The sequence below is a fragment of the Dipodomys merriami genome, unplaced genomic scaffold (assembly GCF_024711535.1).
Source record: "Dipodomys merriami isolate MVZ:Mamm:240054 unplaced genomic scaffold, mDipMer1.0.p SCAF_128, whole genome shotgun sequence".
NCBI lineage: Eukaryota > Metazoa > Chordata > Mammalia > Rodentia > Heteromyidae > Dipodomys > Dipodomys merriami.
In genome coordinates this window covers 835,560-855,294 of record NW_027202582.1, presented here as the reverse complement: position 1 = coordinate 855,294, position 19,735 = coordinate 835,560, and the positions used below count along the sequence as shown (strand labels likewise).

Here is a 19,735-nt window from a genome sequence, read left to right as displayed (position 1 = left end):
AGGGACACCCAGCTCCACAGAACCCCCTCTCCCCAGCTCCCCCTGCCTGCCTCTCGGGGCTCATTCTCATTCACCCTTCTGGACATGAGGCCCAAGCAACGTCTGCTGAATGAATAAGTGATCTGCGTGTTCTGATCTGCCCTGCTCTCAATCTCATGCCCAGAGCCTCAAGCATACCAGGCCAGAGCTCTACTGAGCTCAGTCCCCAGGCTGGCCTTGGGAATACAGGAGTTAAGCGAATGAGTCTCTCCGACCACCAGGCCACCAGGCTGGTAATACACCAATGAGCAAATGAAAGGACGAGGTCATTATGGGATTGAGCAGTGTGGACCCCAAAGGAAACAGGGTGATAAGAAGAATGGGTAAAGGGCACTTTGAGTGGCCAGGGAAGGTCCCTCAGTGGAGGTGACATTTCCACAAAGACTTGAGAAGAAGGAACCAGTCTAGAAAGAGCTGGGAGGAAAATATGCAGGATATTGGGGAGTCGTGTGCAAAGGCCCTGGGGCAGGAGCGAGCCAGACCTATTTAAGGAGGAGAAAAGGAGCCAGGAAATTGAGAGGGCGGGCAGGAGGAGGGAGCAGAGCATGGACGCAGTCATGCATTCATGGAGGGGAATATGGATTTTATTCTAAGTATAATAGGAAGCTATTTGAGAGTTTTAAGCAGGAAAGTGACATGATCTAATTTATATTTTAAAACGATCATCTGAACAACCACTTTGGAGAGCAATTTGGCAATAACTAGTAAAGTTAAAGATGCACATATACCACAGCCCCATTCCCAGAGAAAGGCTGGCACGTGCGCAGGCCATGCACGGATGCTACTGCGGTTTGTTTGCAAGAGGAGAAAAGCAGGGGCCCAACTGTTCATCTCTGGGTCTCTGGGTCTCTGTGGTGGAATTGGCTGGCTTGCTGTGTGTGGCTTACCCAGGACGTGGCGCGGTGGGGCCTAGGCCCCTGGAGCAGCCTGAATGCATACGTAAGGGCCTGTATTTATGTAAGATCCAGGGACTGACACACCCACCAACCCCAGGACACTCTGGGTGAAGCCCTGGAGAAGATGCATGCTAATCTAGGGATGGGGCTTCCACTCCGGGAAGGGGGGCCTGGCTCTGTTTTCTGTTACTGTAACTGTGGGTCAGTTACAAAGAACCAAGCTTCACTTGGGGCAGGGAAGTCCAGTGTCCAAGTGCCAGCCCGGGGGTAGGGCACAGGGCATTGTGTGGAGAAATGGAGCCCTGCATATCAGCCCTGATCTCTTTCTTTTTTTAGTCCGTGATGGGACTTGAACTTGGGGCCTGGCTTATTTATTTATTCATTGTGCCAGTACTGGGATTTGAACTTAGGGCTTTTTGTTCTTGCTTAGCTTTTTCTCTCAAGGCAGATGCTCTACCACTTGAACCATACCTAAGGCTGAGATCTGAGGGTCAGGGTTCAAAGCCAGCCCAGGTAGGAAAATCTCCGAGAGACTCTTATCTCCAATGAGCCATCAGTAAACTGGAAGTGGAGCCGTGGCTCCAAGTGGCAGAGCGCTCACCTTGAGCTGAAGAGCTGAGGGACAGCGCCCAGGCCCAGAGTTCAAGCCCCACAACCGACAAAAACAAAACAAAACAAAAAAACCTGAAGCCCAGAGAGGGCAAGAGGTTGCCCAGAGCCACTCAGCAAGCTGGGGACAGAGGAGCAGTGGGCCCAGGGGAGACAAAGCTGCCTTCAGATCCCCAGGTTGTGAATAGACTCCTTTCCCCAGCCCCCCATCTTCCCTGGCTGCCTCGGGTCTCAGCCCCTCATTCCTGCAGACATGGAGAGGACACCGGCTGGCTGGGGCCCAAGTCATCTCCTGGTAATTGGGTTTCAGGGACTCGGGTGGTTATGCTAATGGTGGGGTGGGCTGCTGAGAGTTCTGCCTGGGGCTGGGGGTGGGGAGGCAGGGGGGGGGACACAGCCCTCCTGTGCTCCACTGGAGCTCAGACTGCTGCATTCGGTCCCCCACCGCCCCAGTTCCCAGCTGCGAGGCCTTGGGCAAGTCGCTGGACCTCGCCAAGCCCCCCTTCCCCAATGCATCCCATGCCTCCCCACCCAACACGCTCGATCCAACTCCTTATTAAGTTCTTTGGTTTGGATGGAAGTCTGGGCGGCTCTGGAGGGGTGGGCGCTGGGGCTAGCCCCCCGGCTGCCCACGATGAGCTAATGGTGACTCACCTCACTTTCGCTGTTGATGTGTTTTATCCAATTTGGGGCAATGAGTTGAATGTGAATCTCCTGCATAACTGAAGACCAATATGGAGGAGGCACGTAGGGACGGGGTCTGGGGGGGGGCTCTGTGTCATCTGGGGTCAGGGTCTAGCTTGGGGGCCTACCTCTCCAGCCAGGAGGGAGCCCAGGAATCCAGGTAGGAAGGGACCAAGCAGAGAACCTCAGCCAAATAACCTACTTGGAGCTCTAAACAGCTGGATGGATGGATGGATGGATGGATGGATGGATGGATGGATGGATGGTGTGTGTGTGTGTGTATGCGCGCATGCGTGTGCATTTGCCAATCCTGGGGCTTGAACTCAGGGCTTTTTTGCTCAAGCCACAGCTCTACTTCTGGCTTTTCTGGTGAGTCAGTTGGCTTTGAACGGTGATCCTCCGATCTCAGCCTCCTGAGTAGCTAGGATGGCAGGTGTGAGCCGCCCCCCAGGCTGGATGGCTTGTGTAGGGACAGGATTAAGCGGTGGATCTGGGGGTGAAGAGCCATGAGGGGTGCAGGGGAAGCTGAAGAAGAGCTGGGGACCTGACATGGGGCCACCAGGAAAGAGGAGACGGGGGGGGGGGGGCCCTCGGAGAGAAGGCCCCGTGGGGCCAGGCTCCCCGGCAGTTTGGACGATCCTGTCTTGCCTCAGGAAAGGTAGCTAGAGGCTCAGCACTGGAGGCCAACAAACCCAACCTCAGTGAGGCCCAGGCTCCAGCATCAGACCCGCAGGGCTCCCAGCAGGTGACCTCAGTTTCCCCATCTGTGGAGGGCTCTGACTCTGCCTTGGTGAGCCAGCGCCCACGCGTCGGAGCTGAATAAAGGACATTGGGGGTCACCACCCTCTGCCCCCTGTGGGAGCTGAGAACGCGGGGACCCGGGACCCCGGCTTCAGCATCCAGTGCCACAGTGAAGCCGGGCTATGGCTGGAGTGTGTGTCCCCCAAAAGTTCATGTGCTGGAAACTCATGTGGAGGGAGTGCAGGCGGAGGGGCCCCCGGGGGGCGGGAGTGGATGGGGGTGAGGCCAGAGCTGGCCTGGGCCCGTCCGGCTCCGCCCGCGGCCGCCGCGCAGCTCGGGGCCCTCAGCCAGCACCCGCACCCAGACCCTGCAACCCCAGAACCGTGACGCAAAGAGACCTCAAAAAGAACCCAGTCTCTGGATTTTGATATCACAACCAAACATAGTCAAGGACGGTCCCACGGAGCAGGGTTGGATTTTGGGTTTGGGGTTTTGGTTTGTTTGTTTTTTATAAGTCGAGGGGTTTGAACTCTGGGCCTGAGCACTGTCCCTGAGCTCTTCAGCTCAAGGCTGGCGCTCTACCACTTGAACCACAGCGCTGGTGCTCTCAGCGCAGTTTTAAGGTCCAGCGTTCCCAGGACGCTTCAGGCCGCTGACCTCCCCTGTTCCCAAAAGAGGAAACTGAGGTTCCAGGACGTTAAAAATTCCAGCCTGAGGCCACAGCCGGGGATGTCAGGACTAGGCCTGACAAAAACATAAAAGCAAGGACAAGTCAGGCGCCGGTGGCTCACGCCCGTCACCCTAGCTACTCAGGAGGCTGAGATCGGAGGATGGCGGTTCAAAGCCAGCCCGGGCAAGAAAGTCCATGAGATTCATATCTCCAATAACCCACTAGAAAGAGCCAGAAGTAGCGCTGTGGTCCCAGTGGTAGAGCGCTTGAGCAAAGGAAGCTCAGGGATCGCCGGGCCTGGTGGCTCATGCCTGTAATCCTAGCTACTTAGGAAGCTGAGATCTGAGGACCACGGTTCAAAGCCAGCCCAGGCAGGAAAGGCCTTGAGACTCTTATCTCCAATGAACCACGAGAAAAACAGAAGTGGTGCTGTGATTCAAGCAGTAGAGCGCTTGCCTTGAGCTAAATAGCACAGGGACAGCGCCCAAGCCCAGAATTCAAGCCCCAGGACTGACACACACAAAAAAGAAAAGTCAACATAGACAGGGGTTTTTCTGCTAAGGGCTAGCTAGCCTGGGTCCAGTCTCCACTCAAGGCCTCAGTTTCCCCATGTGTAATAGGTGATGTTAGGGTGACTATTGAGTCCCCCAAGAAAGCTTGCTGAGAATGCACTTGGTAGTAACCAGCCCAAACTCCTGCCAAGCTAGACAACCTCACCCCACCCCCACCCCGCCCCACCACCCACCATGCCTCGATCTCCCCTCCCCCGCCCGGCGCTCCTCCCCCCCCCCCCCAAGCTGCTCCGTCTCTCAGGACAGTGACCTAGGCCTGAGGGGATGAAGCTTGTCAAACATGGCCACTACTTTCCCGGCGTGAGGTGTCTTTGAAGTGTCTGGTTTTATCTTGAAAATTCAGCACATTTCACATTTCATTCCACCTGTGGGGGGCTCTAATCTAAAACGTGTCTCTGGGAACATGGATTGCCCTCCTCCATCTCCTCCCGGCCCGCCTGTGGGAGACAGGACAGCTTGTGACTTCTGGAAACCGGAAGTCGCTCCCCTCTGTCCCCTGTGAGCCGGGTGCCAGTCCGTGTGTCACCGTGGGGTGACGCGGAGTCGGGCTGTGGCCAGCATTAGGCTCTGCAGGAGGGGCTCGTCCACCTCCAGGCCCATCTCTGTAGTGCATCCTTCCTCTCCCCTAACACCCCATCCCATCTCTAACTGACTCTCAAGGTCCCCCCATGGGCTCTCCTTGCTTCCAGGCCAGTTCCTGCCTCAGGGCCTTTGCACGGCCTTCCCCTGACCTGCACGTGCTCCTCCAGGCTGCCTCCTGCATACAGCAGGTCCTAGGCTAGCCCTTGGAGACAGCTCCCTCCTGCCTCTCCCTCTCTGCTCTCTTCCTTTGATTTCCTTCCCAACCTCTGGCACTCCCAAGGCTTCTGGTTCAAGTTGCTTCTCCTCTTGCTACCTTTGACTGTCTCAAGAGCTCTGCCAGAGGGCTCTGCCATCTGTATCCCAGTGCCCGGCACACAGTAGGGGAGGGATACATCTTCGCCAAAGCTGAGGTCTGGCTCACAGGAGGCTGGGCACCAAGGCCCGTTCCTCCCCCCTCCATCCGGCCCGTCCCCCCCTCAGCTCCCTGCTGCTCCAGGCCAGGGGACAGGGTGAGGAGGGAGAGCCGCAGTCAGGGGTGAGGGGCGGTAGTGTCCTCTCCGGGGGACATGCAGCGGGGCTGTGCGCACGCCCCGCCTCCCCCAGCCCAGGCAGCTGCTCAGCGCTTTCCTTGGGTCACTGGTGGCCGCCTGTCCTCTCCGCACTGTCCCCCTGGGGAGCCCTCGGCCGGCCTCTGTCTGTCCCTGAGGAGCCAGGGCAGCTGGGCCCCGCCACTGCCCCGGCCCAGGCCCTGTCGTAGGCACTGGAAGGCTGGGGAGATGGGGGGGATGTGTTTGTGGGTCCATGAGGGTGGGGAGCTGGCTCGAGCGGCAATTCTGAGAGTAGAGGGGAGCTCCTGTCCCACTGGGGCTCACGGAGGCTCCTGGGGTCCCCGTTGGGAATAGTTAGGGGAGATGCTCTACCAGGGCCCCCCCAGCCCAGCCCTGGGAGGGTTTGAATCGGGACGCTTGGGGGGAAGAAAGAAGTGAAAGAAGTGAGAACAATTGTCCCAAGGCAGCCGGGCCCAACTCCGCGTTTCCCAGCCAGAACCAGCCGCGCCTGAGCTCCACCCGCCCCAGCTCAGCGGGCCTCCGCCTCCGGGCTCTGGAAAAGCCATTGCACGTCTTCCCTTATGGCTTTGTTGGCATAAAGACGCATAGATCGTATGATATGCTAAAACATGTTCTGTGACCTAGAAGTCCATCTTTCCTTCTGATAGCAAAAGGAATTACGTTGTCCTGGGTCTCGAGGCCCAGGTCCAGCAGGGAAGCCGCTCCCGTGAGCCATTCGCATCATCCATCGCCTGCCCGGCGGAAGCAGGAAGGGACCCCAGTGCTGGGGAGGGGTGACACCGCGGAGGAAGAGGCTCGGGTGCCCCATCTCGCTTCTCTCTTCCCCCTCCCCGAGCCTGGGGCCTCCCAGCCTGCCCCCCTTCCTTGTCAGGTGCCTTTGGCCTGCTCACCCCACAATGGTAGCCAGGCAAAGGCACCCCTGGGACAGCTCAGCCTCTGCCCCATATCCCCCCCGCAGGACTGTGCGCCCCGAGGGCCTGTGTACCCCGTATACAGCCCTGCACACAGCTGGTGCTCAATTAAAACGGGTCGTGTAGAGCGTGGCCAGCCGGGGCTGGGTCTGCAGCTGTCCCTGGGCCTCCTCTGACCTTCGGTGACCATTGCCAAAGCCTCAGGACCGTCCCCGTCCCTCTCCCTGGGCAGTGGCCAGCACCCCAGCCGGGAGCAGGGACACAAGCCGGCGTGAGCCCGGCTCACCCTCAAGGGCAGAGCAGGGACCGGGGGCCGGAGGGGTGAGGTGGGGAGAGACCAGAGGCAGAATGCGCGGGAGGGAGGCTGAGATCCCCCCTCCCAGGCTCCCCCCCCAGTAGAGGACTTAGCAGTGACTGGCATTAGGGGGGGCACCCAAGGTCACGGGGGCGTGTTGGGCTGGAAGCCAGCTCATCAAGTCCAGTGGGGTGTGGAGACGGCAGGGAGGCTGCCCCTCAAGCCTGGGTGGAGGCCAAGGGCAGATAGGGGCGGGGGCAGGGTGGTCCACAGCCCAGCCCAGAGCCTGCCCCCCACCGTGCAGCCCGGAGCCCCAGCCCCCCAGTGCAGCCCCCCCTGTGTAAGGGACAGATGCGTCCCTGTAACCCCAACTACATAGGAAGCTGAGACATAGGAAACTGAATTGTCTGGACAACATAACAAGAACAGTCTCAAAACCAAACTCAGCCAGGCACACCTGTAATCCCAGCTATTCAAGAGGCTGAGATCTGAGGATCACGGTTCAAAGCCAGCCCAGGCAGGAAAGTCCCAGAGACTGTTATCTCCAAGGAACCCCCAGAAAACCAACAATGGAGCTGTGGCTCCATGTGGTAGAGTAAAAGAGCTCAGGGAGAGCGCCCAGGCCCCGAGTTCAAGCCCCATGACTGACAACAAACGAAAGACCTCTGTTGACAGGTCTGGTTGATTGCGGGGAGACCCTGTCCTTTGTTCAGGCCTCATGGGGGAGGGTTGGGGCCGCAGCGGGCAGAGGCCAAGTCCCCTTCCAGGAGGGCCGCGCGGAGCGGCCGGCCAGCGCCCCCGCCCCGCCCACCCGTCACAGCTCGCTGCCAACCCATTTGGCGCGGTGCCCTGCGCGGGTGGGAGCCAGCTCGTTTGCAGGCGGTGTTAATTAAGAGAGAGGTGATGGGGCCGCAGGGGGCAGCTTCCGCCAGTGCGGTCGCGTGCCAGGGGGCAGGAGACACCCCAGGTTCTGCCCACCTCAGAGATCAAGGCCAAGGCCAAGGGGGGGCCTCTGTGTTCCGTAGGGTATGGGGTGGGGGGGGCGCTCACATCTCTCCAAGGGAAGGAGTGTTTCTTTGGAGTCAGACCGGGTCATGGGCCTTGAACTCAGGACCAGAGCACTATCCCTTAGCTGCTTTGCCCCACGCTGGCGCTCTACCACTTGAGCACAGCTCCTTGCTTTTTGCTGGTTAATTGGCAAGAGAAAGAGTCTCACAGACTCGCTTGGCCCAGGCCGGCACGGAATCCTGAATAGCAAGGGTTACAGGCGTGAGCCACCAGCACCACTGTGGGACTCATCTCTCTGAGCCTCAGTTTCCTTCTTTGTCAATGGAGACAGGAGCCCCACCCCGGTGGCTTTGTCTTGGTGATAAGTGGGGTCATTTGTGCCCAGCAAGCCGACTTCCCTAGGTCAGTGGAAATGGAGGTTCCTGGGGCAAAGGCAACATCCAAACCCGGTGGGGGGCCGGCTCTGCCCCCAGCCAGCCCCCATGCCTGCCCGCGGGGCACATGTGGCCTGTTCCCGTTCTCTGGGCTCGCCACCGCCGTCTCCCCGCGGCCTCCACCCCTGTTCCGGGAGCGCCCGGCCCGCTCCTTGCCTCTCCATCTTAATTAGCTGCTTGTATTAATCTCCCAAGTAACGTGGCAACTCGCAGCCCTGGGTTTTCAGGCTGTGGAATTAATTATTCCCCAAGCGAGGAGCTGGCAGGTCTGGGAGACCAACCACTCGGACTCACCCGACACCACTTAGCGGCGTCCACAGCCTCCGCACAAAGCCCCCGCCGCAGCCTGGTGGACCAGTAGGGTGGGGACACGGTTCTGGGGGAGGAGGGCTGCAGGCAAAAAGTCCTGGGCAGCATGTGAGCCAGGAACCCCTCTACCTCACCCTCGTTTCTCCCACCTGTGTGTGTGTGTGTGTGTGTGTGTGTGTGTGCGTGTGCGTGTGCGTGTGTGTGTGTGTGTGTGTGTGTGTGTGTGTGTGTGTGTGTGTGTGTTGGTTGTGGGGCTTGAACTCAGGGCCTGAGCGCTGTCTCTCAGCTCTTCAGCTCAAGGCGAGCTCTACCACTTGAGCCACAGTGCCACTTCCGGTTTCCTGGTGGTTAATTAGAGATGAGAGTCTCACGGACTTTCCTGCTGGCTTAGAACCGTGGTCCTCTGATCTCAGCCTCCTGGGTAGTTAGGATGGCAGGCGTGAGCCCCGGCGCCCGACCCTCCCATCTCTTATGGGCGCAGGCTTGGGCAGAAGGGAACCCAGGCTGACCAGGGGGACTTTGACAGGCATCCTTGAGCAGGAGCTGCCAGCTTGGTGTTGACCACATGTCAGCCACATGGACAGGTGGGAAGGGCAGCCGCTGGGCAGATCATGGTGGACAGGGCCCCTCCGCAAGGGGCCGTCCCAGGGGCCGGCAGGCCTCCTCCTAGTGACCACCTCCAGCCAGGCAGGGTGCGGGCTCTCCTCCTGCCTCCAGGCCCATCTCTGAGGACCCTCTCCCTTGACCTTCATACCCACCCTGTGGGATGGGGCTGCACTGTCCTTTTTACATGTGCGGAAACTGAGGCACGGCCCAGTCACCCACCTGTTGGACACAGTGGTCACCTGACATCTGCTCATTCTGGGCAGTGCTTCCCATACCTGCTCTCTAGTTGTTTTCTGGTTGGTTTATGTCCGTCTGTGCCCCTGGCAGCCTGTGAGCACCAGGGCCTTAGAGGGCTCCAGGACGCCTTGTGTTGGTGGCGCACGCCTGTCATCCTCGCTACTCAGGAGCCTGAGATCGGAGGATCATGGTTCAAAGCCAGCCCACACTGAAAAGTCCCTGTGAGACTCTTATCTTCAATTAATGACTAGGAAACGGGAAGTGAGGCTGTGGCTCTAAGTGGTAGAAGCCTAGCCTTGAGCACAAAAGCTCGGGAACAGTGATCAGGTCCTGAGTTCAAACTCCATCACTGACAACAACAACAACACAAAAGATGCTATGGGGTAAAAGTGGGGAGAAGGATGTGGGGAACGCAACACCCGACATCTGACCCCACGCAAAGCTGCTTCGGGGAGCGGGCAGCCCTCGGGACTCCCCTGTGCCCCTGCCACCCTACAAACCTCAGACCCTTGCCAGGCACTGGTGGCTCACGCCTATAATCCTAGCTACTCAGGAGGCTGAGATCTGAGGATCATGGTTCAAAGCCAGCCCGAGCAAGGAAAGGCTGTGAGATTCTTACCTCCAATTAAGCACCAGAAAACTGGAAGTGGCACTGTGGCTCAAGTGGTAGAGCGCTCGCCTTGAGCTGAAGAGCTGAGGGACAGCGCCCAGGCCCAGAGTACAAGCCCCACGACCGACCAAAAACCGCCCAAAACCTCAGGCCTGTAGGAAGGGGTTCTTCTCTACTGCCCCAGCTCGGAGCCTGGGAGCCCCTGTGACCAAATCTAAGAACTGGGTCCTGGGCCTGCTGCTCCAGGGACCCAGCTGAGCCCCCCCTTGTCCCCCAGTCCCACACAGCTGTCCGCTCTGGCCACTGGCCTACTAACCTGCTTCTCTTTCTCTCTCTCGTAGCCAACAGCTCCCTGCTCGGCGGTGGAGGCGGTGAGTAGAGCTCTGCATCTCGGGCTTGGGGGTGGACGGGGGTGTTGTCCCGCCTGTCCCGCTGTCTCAGCCATGCTGTCCCCATAGACGGAGCTGGAGGCCAGCAGGCCGCGCCCCCCCCCCCCCCCCCCCGTGACCACACAAGGCTCCTCCACTCCTGCCTGCATCCTGCTCTGTGATTGGAAGGGGCACTGGAGGTGAAGTGAGGTACCACAAGCCTCACCCCATCCATGATGCATGGGGGGGAGGGGTCTCAGGAAGGCCTGTTCCAGTCAGCCTCAGTTTCCCCCACCTGCATAGGCAAAATTATTTCCCCTGCTCAATATCCTAGGCTGGAACCTCCAGGGATGGCACTAGGCCCAGCAGTGCCAGTGCTGGCCCACTGCAGGTGCCAGGTGGGGGGCTGGTGAGGGAGGGTGGGTCTCCCACACACCCGCACGCATGCGCATGCCGTCCTGACATCCGCTAAGAAACGGGTTCCCACGGCCAGGCGCCCGGGGCTCACGCTGTCATCCCAGCTGCTCAGGAGGCTGAGATCTAAGGATCGTGGTTCCAAGCCGGCTGTAGGAAGGTTTGTGAGATCCTCACCTCCAATTAACCACTAAAATGCCGGAAGTGGGGCTGTGGCTCGAGTGAGTAAATGCTAGCCTGGAACACAAAAGCTCAAGAACAGCGTGCAGGCCCTGAGTTCAAGTCTCAGCACACACACACACACACACACACACACACACACACACACACACACACACACACACACACACACACACACACACACACACACACACACACGAAAGAAAGAAAAGAAAGAAAGGAAAGAGCCAATCTCTCCAGATCAGCGTGGTCTAACTGCCAGGGTTGGGGGTCAAAGTCACAAGGTCCCTTGGGGGATTCTAGAAGGCATCCTGCGTACTGATGTTCCCCACGCCTGGCCCCCCTTTCCCTCCCCCCCCCCACGATCCCCAGCCCCCTGCCAGCCACGGCCACTGTCTGTGCAGCCTGGATGATTGGTGAGCCTCAGGGCAGGGGTTAATGCGCCGTGGGATAAATCCCGGGGGCCGTGTTTATGGCAACTGTGGCGGGGCCCAGGCCAGGTTTTAAAAGGGGGAAAAATAAAAGGGGCGGCGAAGGTCAGAAATAAATAAAAGCAGTGCTAAGAGCTGTCGGTGACCAGCCAGGATGCAGGATGGGGGTCTGTTTGTGGCTAGAGATGTTTTCCCTCCCCCCCTGCCTGCGTCTCCTCTAGCTGTCCCCGTGGAGGTCACAGCCACCCAGGACGGGGACAGGCGCCTCTGATTGGCCACCTGCTGCACTCCACCCGTCTATTCCCACCCCGTGCTTCGGGGCCCACTGTGTGTGCAGGGTGGATGGTGCTTGCTGTGGGGTACCATCCTGGCTCAGGCATCAGGGGGACACCTGCAAGGGGGCAGCATCTGTGCTGGAACTGAGGAAAGCGGGAGGGAAGGAGGTCCTGGGGTGACCCGGGGGGGCTGTTCAGTTTGAGAAAGCGGATGGGTCAAAAAGGAAGATGAAGCCGGGCACCGTGGCTACAGCTGTAACCCCAGCTACCCAGAAGGCTGAGATCTGAGGATCTGAGCTCCAAGCCAGCCAGGTAGACAAATCCAAGAGACTCTAATCTCCATTTAACCGAGTAGTAGATGCCAAGTGGTAGAGCACCAGCCTCGAGTAGAAAAGCAAAGGGACAGCGGCCAGGCTCTGAGTTTGAACTCCAGGACTCTCTCTCTCTCTCTTTCTCTCTCTCTCTCTTTCACACACACACACACACACACACACACACACACACACACACACACACACACACACACACACCAAAAAGCTGGTACAGGCAGAGCCTCGGGGGTTTTAGGAAAGTCAGGGGTCCCGGACCTGGCTGGACTGGAGGCCACCAGGGGTCCCTCCGCTTTCCTTGGGCCTCCGGGGCGAAGGCTGGAGCGGGCCAGGCTGGTCTGACAGACGCCAAGATGGATGGCACCACGGCCGGCGGAAGTGGGCCGGGAGTCCAGCCTTTTAACGCCGCCAAGATTTATGGAGGCGGCGGCGCGCCGCGGGCTGTCACTCTCTAATGTGATTGGAAGGAGGTGCAGGGGACGGCGAGGGGACCCGACTGGGACCCGTGGGTGGGGACCAATGCCCTAACACCTCTCCTGCCCCTGTGCTCCCCCGCACCCCCGCCTGGCTGTCTGTAAGAACCCTGGGATTCACCCCCTGGCACCCCACACCTGCCCACTTCCGCCACGCCCCAGGCCCCTTCCCTTCGTCCCTGGCGTGAGCTGGGAGATGACCGGGTGCCTGGTGTAAGCAGGGTCTCAGAAAAGCCAGGGCGGCCGGGCAGCCGTGGCTCACGCCTGTCATCCTAGCTGCTCAGGAGGCTGAGGTCTGAGGATCGTGGTTCAAAGCCAGCCCAGGCTGGAAAGTCCATGAGGCTCTTGTCTCCAATTAGCCATCCAAAAACCAGACATGGACCTGTGGCTCAAGTGATAGAGCGCCAACTTTAAGGAAAGAAAAAAAAAGCTAAGAGATAACAGTATCCAATATCCAATATCCACGCCCTGAGTTCAAGCTCCAAGACGGGCGCAAGGCAAACATACCCAAAAGGGTGAAGTTGTGGCGGCGGGTTTTGGGGGTGGGAGCACACGGTTTTGCTGAAAGCAGGTGGTGATTTAGGCTTAAGAGGGGACTGCAGCCGCCGAGGAGCAAAGAGGGGTCCTCGAAGACCCCAGGCTCAGCGACATGCCCCAGCCCTGGAGACGCCCCCCTCTTCCCTATTCCTTCCTGAGGCTCCCTCTGAGTTGGGGACCAGGCCAATGCCAGAATTCAGGACTTGGCTGAGTGCTCGAGGTGGACCCTATCTGGTGGAAGCCTTGTCAGCGAGGGGACATTGCACGTGGGCCCTGAAGGCTGAATAGGAGTTCAGGGGGCACAGCCGGACGGAGTGGCACCCAGGCAGGGCCCAGTGCCAGACTTCGTGATTATCAGGTTCACTCGTCCGCTCCTCCCTCCCTCCTCCCTCCCTCCTCCCTCCCAATTCCCTCCCCCCCTCCCTCCCCTCTCCCTCCCAACTCCCTCCCCCCTCTCTCCCCACTCCCTCCCAACTCCCTCCCCCCTCTCTCCCCCCTCCCTCCCTCCTCCCTCCCTCCTCCCTCCCAACTCCCTCCCAACTCCCTCCCCCCTCCCAGAGAGCCTTTTATTGGCTCAATAAAAAGAATTTTTAAAAAAAAGAACAAAAAAATCACTCTCCCATTGTATGGGAAGAAGGGAGGAGGGCTCTAAATCAGGACAGGAATCGACAGGGCCTCTCTCCTGTTTATTAGGGCTGAAATGTTTACTTGGCGACAAGGAGCCAGCTTTCTGGGGAGATTTGTGCACTCTTTTTCAATTACCCCTCGTCTTTCTCTGCCACTTTTGCACTAAAGGGATAATAAATGTATCGGAGCGTTTCAATTATTCATCTAAATCATGACTGCGCCTGCCACGGCCAAGCCTTAGTGACAGATTAATTCAGAGCCGCCTCTTCTTCCTGCGAGGTGGTGCGGTCTCCATCCCCCGGCAGCGCCCAGGCCAGGGTGGGTCCGACACCCTCGTGGCTACCTCTGTGCCCGGGAGAGGCCAAGGTGGCTGTGCCGACTTCGTGCCTGCCACAGGCCCTTTGTACCTGCTGTTTCTCCGTCCCCCGTCACAGCCTTCCTACTTAGCTATGGCCGCCCGCGTCCCCCGCCATCCCTATGTAGCCTCAGCCATGTGCCCAGCACGGAGCTTGACGCTGGCCCGCAGCCCGCCCACCGCCGCTGCATTCTGTTTCCTGTGCATTCAAGTTCCACCTGCTGCCCCGGCTAAGGGGAGGCTTGCCGGACAGGTCAAGGCAGGAGCGTGAGCCCCGGCTGGCATCTCCTCGTCATCAGCACAGAGTGCCACCGCGACCTGCTTCACCCGCAGGTCCCCAGGCCCCCGGGGCTGCCTGCGTCTCTCCCTCTCGCGGTCTCTCCGCTCTGGTCTTTCCCTCCTCTCTCTCTCCCCCCTCCTCTCCCGTGCTGTTTTTCTTTCTCTGTCTCTCCCTGGCTGTACCTCTCGCTCATGGCCTCTGTGGACAGCAGTCCGGAGGGTCCGTGAGGCCTCTGAGCCGCCAGCCTGCGTGGCCTCCCCCTCCCTCCTGTGAGCCTCGGCTGTGGACACTTCTGTGGCCCGCAGGGAAAGGCGCTCGGCTGCCCTGGTGAGCTGCGGCCTGGCTGGGCGGGCGGAGGACGGGCCTCTGTGGCCTGTGGCCACCGGGTGATCTGACCTCATGCTGAGGTCGGCTGCCCCCCGGGGCTGGCGGCTCACGCCTGTAATCCCAGCCACTCTGGAGGCTGAGGTCTGAGGATTGTGGTTGGAAGCCAGCTCTGGCAGGAAAGGCAGGAAAGACTCTTATCTCTAGTTAACTAGCAGAAAAGCAGAACTAGATGTGTGCAGCTTACGAGGTACAGCACAGCCTTGTGTGGGAGAGAAGACCTCAAGTTCAAGGTCCAATACTAGCATGCACATGCACACATATACACACAGACACACGGGAGGGGAGGGGAGGGGAGGGGGGAGAGGAGGGGAGAGAAAGGAAAAGGGAAATCAGATAAGGAAAGAGGAGGGGAGAGGAGGAGGGGGAGGTTGGGGAGGAAAAGCGGGAGGACAAGGCTGGCCATGTGGCTCAGTGGTCGAGTGCTTGCTTAGCGTGCTCAAGCCCTGGGTTTGATCCCTCAGTACATACGAAGAAAAAGCCAGAAGTGGCGCTGCGGCTCAAGTGGTAGAGTGCTGGACTTGAGCAAAGGAAGCTCAGGAACAGTGCCTGGGCCCAGAGTTCAAGCCCCAGAATTGGGAGGGAGGGAAGGACGGAGGGAAGGAAGGAAGGAAGGAAGGAAGGAAGGAAGGAAGGAAGGAAGGAAGGAAGGAAGGAAGGAAGGAAGGAAAGAAAGCAGGCAGGCAAAGCAAGCAAGCCTGGAGGAACAGCAAAGCCCCACCCCCACCCTGCTCCCGCGGCTCACCCCTTTAGAGTCACCCCCAAACTCCTCACCACCCACAGGTCCCAGGCTCTGCCTTCCTGCTTCAGACCCAGGGCTCGGCCTGGGCCGCTCCTGCCCTGCCTTTCCCGCCCCATGCTTTCTGTCAGGGCTAAAGGCGCCTTCATAGCCCCTTCTTCTCAGCGCCCATTCCTGCCCCGGCGCCCTTCTGGCACCTTCCGCTTCCTCCTCCCCGGCAGAGCAGGTGTGGTTGCACAGAGGTGTGGCTGGCCTGGAGGACCTGATTCTTGGGCCTTGGGTGTGGAGGCTTCTTTGCGTGTGTGCTGGTCGTAGGACTTGAACTCAGGGCCTCACACTGGCACTTGGCTTTTTCCCTCGGGGCTGGCGCTCTACCACTGGAGGCCGATGGGAGATGCGGGCGTGAGGAGCCCTTCCCCCAGGAAAAGCGCAGGCCCCCTGCCCTCCGCCCTGCCTGACCACAGCTCTGCGCATGGGTCGGATCCCTGCCCCCACACAGCACTGGGCCCGCCACCCTTGGCTCCATTTAACAGATGAGGAAACTGAGGCTCCTCACTGGCCGCCGTGGCTCGCGCCCCGCCCCCTCCCGGCAGGCAGGAAGCCGCCAGGCCCCGCACAGCTGCCCAGGGATCTTTAATAACGGGAGTGATTTTTGCATGATGAATGAGGCACGGCCGTTGTGTACATAATGAAGTCCTAATGTTTTCAAATCCCCATTTAAGGAGCTGATCTCACCCCGTAATGAATTTCAGATCACATCTCTGTGCTGTCGTCCATCCGTCTTCTCCCCAGGGCACTGCCGCCTTGACACCCGGACGGTGGGGGCGTGGCCTGGGCGGACTGGGAGCAGCTGGGCCTTTGAGCTCAGCCTAGCAGGGCAGTTGATTGAATGAGTGATCGCAGGGTGTGGGTAGAGACCCCTCCCCCCCTCCCCCCCTTCCCCCCCCCCCCCCCGCACCGCCCCAGGGTATTAGTCTCCAAAGCCCAGCCAGGTCTAAGAGGTTAGAGGTGGACCAGGGCAGGGCATGCTGGGAAAAAAAGGGGCTTGAGACTTCTGGGGGTAGTGTCAATGCTGTGTGTGTGTGTGTGTGTGTGTGTGATGGGGGAGCTCAGGGTCTCACGCAGTTGGTATCCTCTTGAGGACTCAGTTTCCCCATCTGGCAATGGGGCCTGCCCCCCCCCCCCCCCCGGCAGCCCTGGCCCGTAGCAGCATTTGAGTTGCTTGGGCAGCAGTTGGGTGTGGTGGGGCTGGAGGCTGCTGCTAGCCAGGGACCAGGTGGGTAGCAGAGTATATGAGGAGCTGGAACACAGGGCTCCCCAGCCTCCTGCCTGGGCCTCCACCTCCCCCCAGCCTCCTGCCTGGGCCTCCACCTCCCCCCAGCCTCCTGCCTGGGCCTCCACCTCCCCCCAGCCTCCTGCCTGGGCCTCCACCTCCCCCCAGCCTCCTGCCTGGGCCTCCACCTCCCCCCAGCCTCCTGCCTGGGCCTCCACCTCCCCCCAGCCTCCTGCCTGGGCCTCCACCTCCCCCCAGCCTCCTGCCTGGGCCTCCACCTCCCCCCAGCCTCCTGCCTGGGCCTCCACCTCCCCCCAGCCTCCTGCCTGGGCCTCCACCTCCCCCCAGCCTCCAGCTCCTCTGGCCGGTTCCCGTTCCCTGCCTGCTCAGGGCTCAGGGCCGCAGCCGCCACCACCCTGAACTGCATCCTGTCCCAATGGGCAAGGAGGCTTGCAAGCAGGAAGGGTTTGCAAAAGAATCTTTTCCTTATGCGGTCTAGGAAGCTATCTGCTCTACCGCATAAACCACACCAATAGTCCTTTTTCCGCTTTTAAAAAAATGTATTCTTGTTTTCGTTCTTTTTCAGGTAATCACACTTTTTTTTTTTTTTTTTTGCCCAGGGTGGGCCTCTGACCATGATCCTCCAATATACAGCCTCCTGCATAGCTGGGATCACCGGCATGACCCGCCATGCCCAGCTTGATTGAGACGAGGGTTTTCACTGGCCTCAAATGTCCATCTTCCCAATTTCTACTTCCTGAGTAGCTGGGATTATAGGTGTGAGCGACCACATCCAGCCTTAAAAATGAATTTTTTTGGCCTGTTGTCTGAACCTGTCTCCCATCTCCCCATCTGTGAAAACAAAGTGACCATATGATGGACAGGTGAAGAGGGACAGCTGAGGAAACTGAGGCACCAAGGGGAGGAGGTGACCTGGAGCTGGGGTGGAGCAGATCATCCTGGGGATGGACGCGGCTCTGGGCCGCCTGCCCTCAGCCTGGCCTCCCCGGGCGGCCAGCACTGGAAGAAGCTGGAGCGTTGGTCCGCTGCGCTCACTGCAGAGGCTGTGGGCACTGCGAGGGGAGGGAGGAGGCCCCCCCCATGTTGGTTCAGTCAGGGCCCGTGGCCCAGGTGCCTCCCTGCCCTGGTGGCCTCTTGAAGCCCAGGGCCAAGACAGGGCCTTACAGCCCCCCTCTTTGTGACTCCAAGAAAGCGACTCTACCTCTCTGAGCCTTTGTCTTGACTTTCGTCCGATGTGGAGTTCGAGGCTCAGGTCTTGGGCTGCGCCCGGTCCGTGTGCAGCAGGGGACAGGCGGGGTCCTGTCCTTGGCCTTCCATTCTCCCGTTCCCGTCCCGCTGGCCTCCTCCCAGCCGGTCAGCGCGGCCCACAATTCTCTGGAGATGGGGCTCCGGGCCGAGAGGTTGAGTGCACCCCCAGAATTTCCAGAGAGAGAAATCCCAGAAGGGGTCAGGTTCACAGGAGGCGGGTGCAGGGGTGTTGGGGGAGCGGAGGGCCAGCCCGGATGTCGGGGCTCCGGGGCTCCGTGTTCCTGTAAATAATTAATTAGCCCTGCTTGCTTGTTTGTTTAGCATGAGGAATGCTCCCCCACTGCGATGCATTTATTGCCGAATAAATTTAAATAGCTAATCTTCCCTTCATGAATATTACAGCTCCCTAAATAGTCGCCCACGGCCTCGGTGCCCGCACTGGGTGGGTGGCCTCCATGGGAGCCGGCTGCCCGGCACCCGCTTCCCCTGTACCCCAGGACTCCCTGCCTTCTTCCTTCCCATCGTTGGCGGACACATTGGGCTGAGAAGGGCTTGGGGGCCAGCGTGGCCCAGTGAGATGTGGGGAGCTCCCCCACACGGGGGCAGGGGGAGCTAAGAATCAAGAAGAGGGTCAGGGCTGCTCAGGGGCCAGGGCTGAGGCCTAGAGAGATCCAGGAGGGCTTGAGAGGGAGTTTGGGGGCTGGGGGCCGGGAAGCACCTAGTGACAGGAGAGCTGGGGGTGTGGAGGGGTGTGGCGGGGGGGGGGGGGGCCGGGCCCTGTGCTGCTGCGCACAGGAGCCACGCTGCTGGAAGGAGGGGCTGAGGGGTGGAGACAACAGGTGGAGAAAAACCTTCCAGAAGGATCTGGATGAAGAGGCGTGGAAGTGGGGGTGGGGGTGAAGGCTCTTTAGTGGTCTTAGGGGAAAGGGAGAGCCTAAGTTCAGAGTAACTCATCTATGACCTAGACCCTTTCTCTCTCCTTGCCTTACTTTGTTTTTATTTTTGTTTGTTTGTTTGTTTGTTTGGGTCCGGTCGTGGGGCCTGAACTCTGGGCCTGGGCGCTGTCCCTCAGCTCTTCAGCTCAAGGCTAGAGCTTTACCACTTGAGCCACAGCGCCACTTCAGCTTTTTTGTTTTTGCTTATGTGGTGCTGAGGAATGGAACCCAGGGCCTCATGCATGCAAGGCAAGCGCTCTACCCCTGAGCCCCCTTCCCAACCCCTGTTTTTATTTTTTGTACCAGGGCTTTTGTGCTCAAAGCTAGCTCTCGACTGCTTTGAGTCACAGCTCCACTCCTGGCTTTTTGGTAGTTAACTGGAAATGAGTCCCACAGATTTTCCTGCCTGGGCTGGGCACAAACCACAATCCTCAGATCTCAACCTCCTGAATAGCTGGGACTACAGGTGTGAGCCACCGACTTCAGGCTTCAGTTTCTCATGCTAGCAGGGAACGGCAGTCCCTCCTAAGGGACTGAGTCAGTACTTAGTGCTCAGGGGAGGATTCAAAGTGGAGGCTGGCAGAGTCCAGAGTTTCTGTGGGCCACTGAAGAGGGGGCATTGGGAGTGAGGACAGACTGAGGCAGGAAGATTGAGAGTTCAAGGCCAGGGTGGATTCACAGTGACACATGGTCTTAAAAACTACCCTGGTGGTGCTCACGCCTGCAATCCTAGCTACTCAGGAAGTTGAAATCTGAGGATCACAGTTCAAAGCCAGTCTGGGCAAGGAACATCCATGAGATTCTTTGTTGTTGTTGGTTGTGGGGCTTGAACTCTGGGCCTGGGCGCTGTCCCTGAGCTCTTCAGCTCTAGGCGAGCGCTCTACTGCTTGAGCCACAGTGCCACGTCTGGTCTTCTAGTGTTTTATTGGAGATAAGAGTCTCACTGCCTTTCCTGCCCAGGCTGGCTTTAAACCACCAAGACCCTATCCGAACAATAAACTAAAAAGCAAAAGGACTGAGGGTGTAGATTGAGTGTGAGGCCTGGAATTCACACACACACACACACACACACACACACACACACACACACACAC

The 19,735-nt window shown here is 59.2% G+C and overlaps 1 protein-coding gene across 2 annotated transcripts in view; it reads left to right on the top strand.

The window, feature by feature from the left end:
* The window catches only part of Macrod1 (mono-ADP ribosylhydrolase 1), a 140,812-nt gene that overhangs the window by 118,032 nt on the left and 3,045 nt on the right, over positions 1-19,735 (top strand). For both annotated transcript variants that reach the window (XM_070017951.1, XM_070017952.1), the window contains exon 4: positions 10,114-10,143. In XM_070017951.1, coding sequence (XP_069874052.1) covers positions 10,114-10,143 — 30 coding nt within the window. The remainder of the gene's footprint in view (positions 1-10,113; positions 10,144-19,735) is intronic.